The sequence below is a fragment of the Pavona decussata genome, unplaced genomic scaffold, assembly GCF_977016875.1.
Source record: "Pavona decussata unplaced genomic scaffold, jaPavDecu1.1 SCAFFOLD_64, whole genome shotgun sequence".
Lineage (NCBI taxonomy): Eukaryota > Metazoa > Cnidaria > Anthozoa > Scleractinia > Agariciidae > Pavona > Pavona decussata.
The window spans coordinates 2,874,238-2,887,914 of record NW_028145484.1 but is presented as its reverse complement, the minus strand read 5'-3'; the positions used below and the strand labels follow the sequence as shown (position 1 = coordinate 2,887,914).

Genomic DNA, 13,677 nt, shown 5'->3' with positions numbered 1-13,677 from the left:
TCAGAAGCTTCAGACATTTTATCAGTGATCATTGATAATGGTGTCATGACGACACCCAACCGTTGTTCATTTCTTTTGCTTATTTTCGCTTGCCGATCGTTTACCAGCATGGTAATGTTTTATTTCAATCGAGTGTTTGTTTCTTTCAGTCTCTTACTGTACGTTTGCGATAGCAATAATACTGTTTCATTTTTTAGAATATTACATGTTATGGTACGTTAAAAAAGATAATAAGACAAAACGAAGGTAAGGAATAACGTCATTGAATCCTTTCGATCAAACGAAATCCTTCAAGTCCCACGGATCACCAACTGAAATTAATTTATCTGGCCACTTTTTGTAGGAAAGGTTAGGTCGCCTTGATCTCTGCCCACTGTTTAACCACTTCACAACTGCTGTAGTTGGGTCAAATGTGTTGGAAAGCAGCAGCCGGCTGTTTGAGAATAAATTGTCTTTTTGTAAATGAGCGATTCGAAAAAGAGAATAAATTACATTGTTGACTGCGCATTGACTTAACTGAAATAAAATTTATTGTTTCACAGGAAATACGTAGCACTTGTGCTTGCCTTGAAGAAAAAAAGTCTCTTAACCCAGAATTTTTAGACATTCTTGACTCTTTGATATCGGCAAAGCGAACTAAATTGCGCGAGAAGCACGTGTTTCAGAAGGTTGCCTTAACTCGTACGTGTCAGCGGTGCGGTCACAAAATCGAGAAGAGTCTGCGGTGGGTTGAAGCACGGACAAGAAATGGACTTGGGAAAACAACAAATAAAACACACACTGATGCAAGAAAAACGGTGTAACTTTGTTATATGGAACCTAATTGCGTTACATCCACATTTGAATTTATTATTTCAAGCTTCTGTTTCGTGTTTAATCAGGCAGAGTACACAATAATTGTCAGGTGAGGAATCAAAGTGGCCCCGATTCAGGCGCACTGAACTTGGGCGTTTTTAAGCGCGTGAGTGCGATCACATATGATTTTTCAGGCGCAAAATAAAAAATCTAGTCGCATATGCGACCAGCTGGTTGCTAACATTGAGCCCTGAGTCCACGCGTGAGGCAATTTTCGCGCGAACTCGCGTCTTTCGACTCGTTCGCTTTATTAGTGAGATTCAGAATCGCATTTACGGTAAACGGGAAACGGGAAAAAATAAGTACATAGATGAAAAAAGCGTAAAATAATTCTGGCCTTTGATGCTAACGCAAAACTACTCAATTTTACTGAGAAACTGAAAACAGCGAGCGGCAAATGTAGGGCAAACATAGTCACGTGGTCTCTTCTGTCGTTACGGTTTGCCGTTTACCGTAAACGTATCCTAAATCTTTCTAATTGTCTCTGGACTACTCGCAGTTTAGTGAAATCATTACAAAGTTGAGCAACTGTTGCTCAATTTTGATTTCAAAGTAAGGGAACTTTGAATCAAATACCTGTTCTGTGGGATAAAGTGGCATTTCATTAATGGCATCAATTTGTGATAAGCGACGCTCATGCCTTGACACCTGCAAAAGAAAACAAAACAAAATGAGCATCCAATGAAACGAAACACAAATTGAAGCTCTTGAGACATTTTTTGTTACATCCGTCACTACTAACGTACATCGATGAGTTACGACAAATGAAGAAATCTACCCGCGTACCGAAAAATAAAAAAAATATGCCGACTGGTAAATTTACCCATAAGCTAAGGCCTAGCGTCAATGACCCTAAAAACGCTCATATAAACGGACAGAATAGTTCTCGAAAAATGCAAACCTAGCGTACACAATGTTGTAAGCACAGGGCCAAATTTTATAAAAAACATGGCTTTCTGTGTGCCTATTGGCTGTGTTAGGTTCGCAAGGTATTGTCGTAAAATGTAAAGCCGCCATCTTTTTTCCGAACGGTGGATTATCAGCGACCAACGATGGATACAACCAGGGATTTTGTCGACCAAACTTGGAAGTATGTACACAGATATCATATATCAGCCAGCAATCACTTACCAACATCTCCAAGAGAAATTCCCGGTTATTCTCCACACCAGCATCATCTGGCGACGGCAACAGCTTCAAATACGCCGCTACCTCATGGAGAGTTTTATTACTGTGAACAGAAAAGTTATAAATTTATCATAATGTCTTTTATTTTCTAGCAAACTTCAAGTGATTGTCACATTTCCACGGGGAAAACTTTGGACTGCGATAGCTCTGCTGTTTAGTAACCCTACCGTTTCTGTCTTTGTTTACATCACGTGGCATTTCCAAACTTTCAATGGCTTACAGTGAATTGCAGGTTAAAAGGAAAGAAGATTTAATTTTTTGAACTCTCGTAAACTCTAGGCAACTCTGGTTTCTCGAAGGGACTGTTTTAATATAATGGATAGATACTTACGACAGAGATCCGAAATGTTGCAGCAGGGTATCCCTTGTGTCTATACTAGCAATGTTGCTCATAGCAAAGTCATGAAGTTCAGGAAAATACTTGAACACTGCTCTCTATTAACGGCGAAACAAGAGTGGAGAATTGATGATGATTAGTGATGTTAATAGGCACAATATATACACCTACATGAAAGAAACTCTAAACTTCAATATTCATCCTCCTCCTCCTTACGATGATGATGATGATGATGATCATTATCATCGTTGTCATCATCATCATCATCATCCTTATCCTCATACCACCCCGGGTGACGTAGAAGCCACTAAAAAAAAAATCACTTATTGCTCTGATCAAAATGCAACAAAGAACAGCAATGAACCATTTGTTAATAAACTAAACACACCTTTGTAAGCACTGTAAGTATTCCGACTGGTTTCCTTAATCTCCCTACTTGCACAAAACAACATTTCCATAACAACAACGGCAAGTTACCTGGAGAGAAGCCATTTTGCTGTAATGAATGTCAACCATCTCATGATCAGTTAGAGCCATGCCTGTAAACAGTCAGGACAGAACAACTTGGTTACTGTTGAATGGGGCATTTTATTCACAGTCAAATACAACAGACTGCCACTATTTTAACCCTTTAAAGGGGCAGTATCATGGGAGATCGATGGGAGATATCGTGATTTTTGGCCAAAATTCACTAAATTTAAACTTTGAACATTGTGTTAATTAATTTCTGAATCGCTAATTTAAAGAAATGTTAATAGTGATTCTAAGACGAAAGGTTGAACCAAAATATAGTACAACCGGCGATTTTTAGTACGTTACAACAGCGAAATTTGAACCCCTCTCTATCTTGGTCATCTGCCGGCGAAAATATCCTTGGATAGTTTCTTTGCATTCTGATAGTCTTTTAATGGAATTTTGTCATTATATCTTGGCTGCTATCAACCGAATAGCGTCTTTCTGATTTTCGATGTGTTACTAAAAAGAGCGTGATACTGTCCCTTTAAGCCCTGACAGTGATCAGCATCAAATTTCTCCCTGTACTGTCAATGCTTCTTCAACCCCTGAGGTCATGAGAATTAAGGATATGATCACCCAAGGTGAATTTTCTTGATATTTTAAGAACTTCTCCCCAGTACTTTTATAAGAAAAGTATGGTGACAACATAGGAGAATTTGTTCTTTGATTTTAGGGGTTAAAGGGTTAACACTCAAGGGAAACAAAAGTTTATTTGAACATGTGTTTTTTACCTGTAACATCATTGATTTCAAAACCAGTGTAGAATTTCAACATGTCCAACAGCTGTTAAAACAATACACAGAAATTAAAGCATTAGATGAATGATGATAATAATAATAATAACACTTACTTCTGAGAACTTTCTACTGTGAACATAAAAAAAATTATATAATAAAATTGAGAATTCTTCCTTAGCCATCTTCCTCTACTCACTTGTTTAAATAACCTTCCTTCTGTCTCCCTTTGTGCTAAATTTGAAAGATGGCACTTGACCTGTGAAATGTAGGAAGGGATTATTAGATTCTCAAGCATAACCTCATGTAACATGTATTTCTGTCAATTCTGGTGATGAAGTAAAGTTAACTTCTTTGAGCTAAGCAATTGAAGGGGTGCCTGGAAAAAAGCCCTAAGTGACTTCTGATAAAAAGCTAGATTCTCCTTCCAAATTTCATTGTATTCACTTGTGAAACAAAAAGAGTATTTGACCTTATATCAAAAGTTACTTAGGGCCTTATTTCACGCACCTCTTCAATTATGCCTTTAAAGTAACAGTGCTTTATGAATTTATTGTTAAAAATTTCATGACAAAATGTGTCCACCCATTTTAGGCTTCTGAAATCCCTAAAATATCATTGCCTGGCTTGCTTTGTGGAAGGGGTGGGGGGAGGTCAGAGATGTTTGGCAGTCACTGATTCATTTGAGTTAAACCAGGGGAGGGGGAGGGGGGGCTAGTGACACTCTTGCAAAATTACCTAGTATTGGAAAACCTCTTTACTAACATTAAACAGTTACAATGCTAAATGAACAATTAACTTACCACAAGATGGTGGTCATCAACTAATGTATTGAAGAATCGCCTTGTTGGCAACAATGCCTGGAGGAACAAAAAGGGAAAAATCACAATTTTACCTTAATTGTTTCTTCTGTTACACCTGTACCTACAACTGTGGAGCTGGGATGTTGCAGTGGTGGGAGCACTCGCTTCCCACCAATGTGGCCTAGGTTTGATTCCAGGACTCAGCGTCATAAGTGAGTTGAGTTCGTTGTTGGTTCTCGTCCTTGCTCCGAGAGTTTTTTCCCTGGGTACTCCAGTTTTTCCCTCTCCTCAAAAACCAGCATTTTCAAATTCCAATTTGATTTGGATTATTCACAAGCATTTCATCATGAGCCTCTGGTTCGGGAGATTGCACAAGCACTCCCCATATTATTGACATTAAATAATTTACTTTACTTTACCGAGATTCAAGATTTCCCATATTTATACCATATTGGCAAGCTTTTTTTAAGCATCGATGATTAACATCGTGTTTACCTCTAAGTCAACAAGGAGTTCCAAGAACCTCTCACAGTAGTGCACTTTGTCCATATCTACAGACCCTGCAAAAAAAATATATTTTTGATAAATACACCGGTATTATTATTATGATAATCATTGTCCTTTTCAAGGCAACAACTTTAATTTTCAAAGCTAACATCTGGTCCTAAGTTATTTAAAAAATCACAGAGAACACCCCATAAATAATGATAAACTTAACACAAACAACAAGATAATTTCTTTGAAAGCTTTCAAGCCAATTCTGCATTGTGGCAATCTTGGCTGGGAGGCCACCTTAATTGGATGTGTGAACTTAAACACACATGACTATTAAGTGTCTTTTCCTTACTACACAAAATAAACTAAATTGTGAATGGTTAAATAAACCCCTGCTATGTAGGCTCGATTTGCGCTGTCTCCCGAGTCTGGTCTGTGATCCTCATGAGTGCGGGCTCATTTTCCCGAACAGCGGCTGGTAATCGAGCCTACCTGCTATGCAGACTAATTTGTTGTGCAGGAGTTGACTGTATTTTTTTTATTACATTTTATGTGAGCCAGCTTAGAATGCCTGTTGTCACACATCTTACCAACTCCGGGAATAGACTCTAAAGTTGTTAGAAACTTTTGAATGAGATTGGACAGGTATTTTCTCTCCTTCTCTTGTCTAGAAAAGACAAAAAAAAAACATATTGTTGCATTAATTTTAACATATTTAACATAAAAAACACACTCACACAGATCATGAATAATGGGGGCTAATGCCAGATTAACCTGCAAACAGCTCTTTTCGCAGAAGAGAGAGAGGCGCTACTCTCTAAGGGAAGACAACATGAGGGGAAGTGCCTGGTCACATCTTAATACCTGTAGCGTGCAGCATGATCACATTTTCCAAATAAGATACAATGTCATACCACTAAATGTTTTCAACAAAAATTAATTATAAAGTGCCTAACTTTTGATGGCTTGCAAATTGTTCTTCAGTCGCACATATTTCCAGCACACACTTTATAGCACTCACTTTGTCTTGATTTGTTCTTCTGCTTGTACTTCTTTTCTTTTGATGTGATTCCAAAATTTCCGGTACTTTGGCACATTTTTAAGCTCCTGTTCTAATCGTTCCTACAAAAACAAGGATCATGTATTTATAAGTTAAAAAAGTGTAAAAAAATGGAGTATAAGTAGACTCCCCCTGTATAGGATGCTAGTCAGCCAAACATTTTTTATGTCACACAGTCTTCAGGTCAAGGGAGCCCTGAAGCTTTTTAGGTAATATCACTACTTCCCCTGGGGATTTATTAGAAGCCAAGTAAGTGGCACCCATTTTACACTAAAAATGATACCTGCCTTTGGAGAGGTTTAAGCCAGACTAAAAAAACAAATTAATGAGTGGTAGCCATCTACTATTTTATTTGTTATTTGTTATTTTTTAGTTCACCGCTAGTAAATTACATTGAAACAAAAGCAAACAAATACACATCTATTCACCATTAAAAACCCTCCTACCGCAGAAATTAATGAAACCCTGTCCCCCTGGATGGGATGCAACTCAATTGTAGCCTTTTAGGTTAAATCATTTGAAAACCAGTTTCTGAAGTTTCTACTCCCCACCCCTTGCATTTTTTCACCAGCATGCATTAATTATAATTATTTTTAAATACACTGGTTCAGAGAGAAAAATAAGAGAATGTGAAGTTATCTAATTAAAAAAGTTTCTTGCCTAAGGGGATAATAACTTAATACAAAAACATACCGGAAGAAGACAAATCCACATTGGTAAAGAAACCAGGTGTTGAAGTTGTTCTCTTATGAGATCCATTTCCTGGAACAAATCATTAAACAAAAAAGTTAGTTTTTATTAAATATATATTAACTTTGAAATGCAAAAGAGTGACCTTTAGTTAGTGATGTGGCACATGTGCTGTACTGTTGCATTTTTGATTCGTTTGTGACCACAACTTTCTGGCATCTTTATGATCAATTTGTGGTGGCCTCTGTTCTAAGTAGCCAATTAAAATGCAGCAAAAGTGGGATGCAGAGAATTTTGTCAATTGTTGAAAAGATAACCTGGACCTTAACAGTTCCCCCTCGCATAGTTCATTATAATTCTGATTGCCTATTCTTAAAGGTAGCCATCACAATGTTGTCAAAAAGTTATCACAAACAAATCAAAAACAGCAGTGTAATAAGCACTGTACCAAGATGTGTTGAGCTAGATTATTTTTCATCCATTCAGTGATTGTTCACATACCAGGCTGTTAAAACAGTGAATTAAAAAGACGAGGATAATGGACTGTTCTCTGATTGACAGAACCTGTAGAAAAAAATGCAGCCACCAAAATAAATATACAGAAATCGAAAACGTGTGGCATCAAATGAAACCAATAATACTCGTCTGGTAATTATTAAATAAAATATAAATTTGATTAAAGATGGATTGCTCTTATCTACATGTATGACATAGAATCATACATACGTCTTCATCAGCTAAACTTATTTCCATAATGCGCTGAAAAAACCCATGAAAGTGTTGTGGTTTTTGCTTGAATGTCTGTACAAAGAACAAAAGAACATTATTTACCAAAGTTAAAATGTCTTACATCTTGATGCTTAATTAATAAAACAAATAATAATTCTCCCAACTAATGCCATAACAAATATATAAATGAGAAGTTCAACAGTTAATTAAAGAAAAAGTAAATGTTAAAATTGGGGCTTAAGAGTTTTATGACTTGCCTACTAAAACTGTATAGGCTTTTATTTCCACTAAAACAGCTGTTGTAATAGATATTTATTTATTAAGTGGTGGTTGTGGGGTAGGGCTTGACTGCGAACAAAATAATTTCAAAAATTGATTTGTAACCAGACAGATTCATGATAATAAATAAAACATAATTATATGAATTTGCATAAAAACAAATGTTTAAAATCCCAATGATTCAGCTAAAACTTCAGCATTAATCACAGGGGACAACAGCATTCATTTACCACACGAGTATTCAAATTTAGTCTAAAAGATGACTTAATTAGCTCAAAATAGTGCCTTTTTTCTTTATATACACCATGCTCTTAGTAAAAATTCCCATTAGGCTAAAGTTTAGGCCGAAAATATCTACTTTATATAATTATATTTGTAATCAGTGTACATAATGTTTTATTAAAATAATTGTAACAATGCACATTTTAATTATTACTGCTCATAGCACCATATTACGTACCTCCCATGGAGGGACTCCTTCTCTGAATTTTTCATTTACCATCACAGTAACGGACATCACATGTTCAATAGTAGCCTATAGGGACAAAATAAAATTGATTATTGCAATCAAATTAATAATTACAGTATTATTAACATGGCTGTATTCTTAAATCTATTAACATGTAACTGTATATGTACATTTACCACTACTGGCAGTACATGTATTCACAAGCTTGCCTGCTACATTACTTGTATCATCTGGGTCTGCTTATTCAACATAAAACACTGATAATCCAGATCAACAGTCAAAGATGGAAAATAACTTTTTCAAAACCAAATTTCAAGTGGAAATAATTTACCAGTATTTAAAAGGAAAAGTAACAACTTTGGCAGTTATCATAGATTAGCATTCGTAAAATTTTGAACTCAACTTGTACAGTTAAGCTCAAAAGTTAGTAGACAGTCCGTTGCGCCTCAATCCTAGAATATCGAGACTGGATTCTTGAAAATTTAAAGGATTGAGTTTCAAGTTGAGTTTTGAGACTTTCAAGGTGAACCTTTCTAGTTTTCTCAGTTGAGAAACCAATGAGCTTTTCGCCTGACTGAGCTCTCGAGAAAAAAATTGGAAAAAAGGACTGCACTTGAAAGTGTTGTACATACTGAATTAACATACTAATTAAAAATTGATGCCTTACTACCATAGAATTAGGTGTGTGACTTTGCCAAATGTTTGTTCACTATTAATATTATTGTTGAATACCATGAAGAAAATTTGAACACAAAAGGGCAAACCTTGGTTGGATCAAAGTTGGTCCACAAATAATTCTCAAGGTATTGACTGCAGAAAAAAAAGGCATAAAATTAAAACAGATTGTGATGGCAAAATTGTGAACGAAATACCAGAAGGTAAAATAATGTAATTTAACACATTGTTTATTATAAAAATAGGAAAACTGGCTCACACGATCCATGTAATTTTTATTGTACCTGAATTCTAGAAGCATAACACGCTTAACAGCAAACCTGGAAGAGGAAGACCCAAACATTGATATTTACTCTAGATAGTAATAATAATTACACTTTCAATAAATAAATAAATAAGGTAATAATAATACTAAATAATCAAATCAACAATTCAATAAGTAATTCAAATAAATAAATGTTTCCTTTAATTTAAAATTCTATCTTTTGGTAAATATATTCAATAATTCATAAAAAATATTGTACAGTAGGCATTCATTTAAAGAAGGCCTCAACAGTTACTGGTTTTTTCCCCCCTTGGGGTGCATTTGTTGAAACCAAAATTTGTACGAAGGACAAACTTTGATTTCGTTTGTGCCTTTCGATAAAACCACGGAAAACTATATATCACTGTAAAGCTGATAAATTGAAGTTTGCGAAAATATCAATGTTTTTTTATTTTATTGGATACATAAGCGCTAAGAGGCCTGCAAACTCATTACTAGCGACTGGTACTTAACTGAATTACCCACTCTCACGTAAAGGCCCACAACCAAACAGACTGCACAAATTATATCAACCAGGAGACAATAGGCTAACAAAGTGTGTCAGGCTTTTTCTTTATTCCTATTGGTTTGCGAGAAAACCCATCCTAAAGATGGACAATGGGAAATTTTTGTAGTCGCGTCAGATGTTAACACGTCACGGGAAAAATATTTTGAATTTCGTAAAAGCCTGACACACTTTCATGCATTAATATCTGATGACCATTTTGGCCAAATTTCATTGAAATCTGGCAAATCTACATACCCTATTAATTCATTTGAAGATGGGGAATTCACGCAAAAACAAAAGCCGTGTTTTCGGCCTTGGAACATTTTCTGAGTTTTCGCACCTCATTAAAATACTTGTCAACGCGCTCACGCCGCCGGCCAATCAAACACAAAGAAGCATTCCCTGGGGAGTTCTGTAAGCATTTAGTGTTACTGTAATATTGTAAAGCGATTTCTTTATGGGAAAATTTAAGTCTGGCGCGAGAGAGCCACCGGCGAAACCAAAACAAAGAAGAAAACGGCAGATAGATGCAGAACATGAAACTGGCAGCCCCAGCGGAGTTGACCAGAGACACGCACTTCTCACCGCTATCAGTACACGAGGCTGCGCGCTGAGGTTCGCTGCTTATTTTCAACTGTTTTCAGCCGGTCAACAACGGCGAAAGTGACTGGATTGTCGCCGGCATCTTCAATTTCGGACTCCGAACTGATGTTCGACTCTCCACTATCCGATTTCTTGTCCTTGAATTTCTCTGCTGCCGAGGCAGTTATAGAAAATCTGACTGGTTGTACCAAGAACCCTTGTCGCTCTCCGTCAGCTGAAGTTTTTTGGCCTCGTCAAATGATTTTTCGACCTTCTTTGGGCTCGGTTTTTCTTAACTGTCACCCAAGGCGACTTTTCTAGTTTCGCTTTCTTCATAACAACCTTTTACGCAATGCTTGAATCCAAAATGGAACGCTGTTTCACAGTAAAATTTTACATACAAAGCCGTGACATGCGTTGAACACGATGTAGACAAAAATATGCAAATTTGCCAGTAATTCGAGATCGCGGGTAAATTTTGCCGCGTAATATCTCAACACAGTCCCGCATAAATTGGATTATGACACCTTCACTCGCTCACCGCTTTTCCTACAAAACTTTGTTTTTCAGATAGCTCGCGTTCTTTTTAAGATTTCTAACAGCTGTTTTCACGAAACTTTGCATCCCTTTCTTGTTTCAACAATTATCTAAAAAAATTTATTTGAGAAAAATTCGACCTTCCTTCCCTATAAGTAACCTTAATATATTTAACATACTTGCTTCCTTTTATCTCCTTTCTGTAAATGTCATCAACAATCTATACATGAAACAGCAAGTTTCAGTCAGTAGTTTATTTACTAGCCAAGTAGTGTATCACTATTTAGGGGAGGGGTAGGTGAAGAGCAGATGCAGGACCCCACCCAGGGACACAAAATGTGAATCAAAACAGTTCACATCCCAACCCCACTCCCCAGTCGTTTTGAGAGACACCCAACAAATATTAATATTTCGTGAAATAACTATTCAGAAGGCCTCAAACACCTCAGATATTCGGATTAAATATAATGTTATTTTCCTTGGTGAAATCACAATAATTGTAAAAACGTAGTTGTTACAGAACCCTTTACAAGTCCTCTACAATAGCCAAAGCCTGAGAAGATAAGAGGGAACTACATTGTGTAGTGGGGGCCTTATATGTTGTATGGCACAAAGAGATCTAAGTTACAAAGTAAGTATATACACTGTAAGTAAGCAAGTAAGTACTAGATTGGTAGGTAAGTATAAGTTAGTAAAAGATGGTGAATGAGATCTGTAAGTAAGTATAGTAAGTAAGTAGGTAGGTAGGTACTAGGTTGGTAGGTAAGTATAAGTAAGTAAAAGATGGTGAATTAGATCTGTAAGTAAGTATAGTAAGTAAGTAGGTAGGTAGGTAGGTAGGTAGTACAGGTAGGTAAGTAGGTAGGTAGGTAGGTAGGTAGGTAGCACAGGTAGGTAGGTACACGTAGTTAGGTAGGTAGGTAGGTAGGTAGCACAGGTAGGTAGGTAGGTGGTAGGTAGGTAGGTAGGTAGGTAGGTAGGACAGGTAGGTAGGTAGGTAGGTAGGTAGGTAGGTAGGTAGGACAGGTAGGTAGGTAGGTAGGTAGGTAGGTAGGTAGGTAGGTAGGTAGGTAGGTAGGTAGGTAGGTAGGTAGGTAGATAGATAGGTAGGAAGGTAGGTAGGTAGGTAAATAACCTGTATAGGAACCAACCAAAAGCTGGAATATAGCTTTTTTAATTAATGTATATTTAAATAATAGTAACATACTGGTAGATGTAGCATTGGTACCTGTGGTTTGTAGGGTTTCTTTCCTTCTCCAGGAGCCCAGTACTGGTTTGCAAGCTACGTGCATACAGAAGACAAGCAAAGAAACATCAGTAGATGTTGTTTGTCTTCATATTATGATGCATTCTTTATAATCCAAATTATCCAGCATGATAATGATATGAAAAATCAGCTGTACATTTCTTTACCGGGTACAGGGAGGGGGGGAGGAGGGGTAAGGTATTATGGTGTAATACCATTTTTGGCATATCTCTAACATTTCATTATATTAACTTTCTTGTTTAAATTGTAATTTTCTACCTATAAATATAACTGTAAATATTATTATGCAATTCAACCCTTCGGATGCAATGTAATTTTTTCAATAGACTATCTATCTATCTCTAGCTATCTCGAGACTACGTCAGCAATTGTTTTGGTTCTGAGGTAAGACGAAACGTCTTAGAGTAGAAGTGTGTTCCCTTAATTAGCTTTCAATCAACTGATTTTGAGATTCAAGCTTAATAAATGTACTAGAGTTCGATCAATTGTTGTACTCTACCTGAGTGATCCGATCGGAGCTGATCTGCTCCACTGTAGGCACAGCGCCCCTGCGGCCTGTTGCCTTATTACTCATGTTGCTTGTACAAAGCTAAAACACAACGTCTGCACGTGCTGAGGTACAAGCGAACACCTAGCAAATCGGAAACGTTCAGTCTACGTAATTCTGGTAGACTGCGAAGCGAATGAATCAACAGGCTTACATCTCCTACAGCAGAAAGTTCCTAAATTACAGTTGGAAATGTTTTGTCTGTTTAAACCACTGTTTAACTGCGTTGATGAAGCATTAACCGCTGTGACAGTTAAGAACTTTCCCAGAGCAGATGGATCGCCATTGCCGCCATTTTGGAAATGATTGTTGGTACCAGTCCTTCGCGTTTTGACAGACTCTTTCCAGTCTCCCCGGTCTACAATAACAAACCGATGATCACTTGAAGTAAATTATTTCAAATACAAAATACCAACGGCAGACTGATCCTCACGGCGGAGATGACGAGCTTGATAGAATAAACAACAAAGGCTAGAATAACTGAAATATATTTGTTTTAAAAAACAAATTTTTACCCGATGTTTCGTTTTGCAAAACAAACCTTCCTCGGTGGCTGAACGAAAAAGAAAAGTGAGAAACATAAAAGGATATTTACAAATGAAGATTTAAAATATAAAATGCGTGACAATAATTGGTTGTTTAGGACTAGGATACAAGTGTGAGACATGTCATTGGCGTGTTTCGTCACGTCTATTTATACCAAGAGGGTGCAATAGCTTTGTTGATTAAATGAGCTTCATGAGCCTTTCTAACTGAGTCACCTTTGCTACGTATAAGTTCAAGCGGGATTAGGTGGACGTCGTTGATTGAGTGGCCAGGTCGGTTGAAATGTAGCGAGACAGGAGTTGGGTTGATTAGTTGATGGTGATTCAGGATAGATCGGCGGTGTTCCCCAAAACGTTCATGAGTTGGCGCTTTGTCTCCCCAATGTATTGAGAGTGGCACTTCTTACACTGGATTAAGTAGATGAGGTTTTTGTCCACTGAGGTGCGGTGTCACATGATTTGGGGATTTGGGCGGCATCCCCGTACCCAAATCCCTAGTGATATGGACCGAAATGGGTACCCCTAGTAGGGATGCACGAAACATTGACAGCGTAAAA

General features: G+C 37.1%; 1 protein-coding gene across 1 annotated transcript in view; it reads right to left on the bottom strand.

Annotated features, from left to right (window-relative positions):
- Positions 1-12,876, bottom strand: part of LOC146478465 (RNA helicase aquarius-like) — a 33,269-nt gene extending 20,393 nt beyond the window's left edge. The window contains exons 1-19 of the mRNA XM_085112020.1: positions 12,528-12,876; positions 11,990-12,043; positions 10,941-10,981; positions 9,115-9,150; positions 8,920-8,965; positions 8,147-8,221; positions 7,405-7,479; positions 7,180-7,242; positions 6,682-6,750; positions 5,950-6,050; positions 5,519-5,595; positions 4,929-4,993; positions 4,434-4,490; positions 3,830-3,889; positions 3,628-3,679; positions 2,858-2,919; positions 2,375-2,478; positions 1,987-2,086; positions 1,432-1,503 (exon numbers count right to left, since the gene is read on the bottom strand). Of these exons, the coding sequence (XP_084968146.1) occupies positions 1,432-1,503; positions 1,987-2,086; positions 2,375-2,478; positions 2,858-2,919; positions 3,628-3,679; positions 3,830-3,889; positions 4,434-4,490; positions 4,929-4,993; positions 5,519-5,595; positions 5,950-6,050; positions 6,682-6,750; positions 7,180-7,242; positions 7,405-7,479; positions 8,147-8,221; positions 8,920-8,965; positions 9,115-9,150; positions 10,941-10,981; positions 11,990-12,043; positions 12,528-12,602 (1,284 nt within the window). The 5' untranslated portion in view covers positions 12,603-12,876. The remainder of the gene's footprint in view (positions 1-1,431; positions 1,504-1,986; positions 2,087-2,374; positions 2,479-2,857; positions 2,920-3,627; positions 3,680-3,829; positions 3,890-4,433; positions 4,491-4,928; positions 4,994-5,518; positions 5,596-5,949; positions 6,051-6,681; positions 6,751-7,179; positions 7,243-7,404; positions 7,480-8,146; positions 8,222-8,919; positions 8,966-9,114; positions 9,151-10,940; positions 10,982-11,989; positions 12,044-12,527) is intronic.
- Between the last annotated feature and the right edge of the window lie 801 nt (positions 12,877-13,677).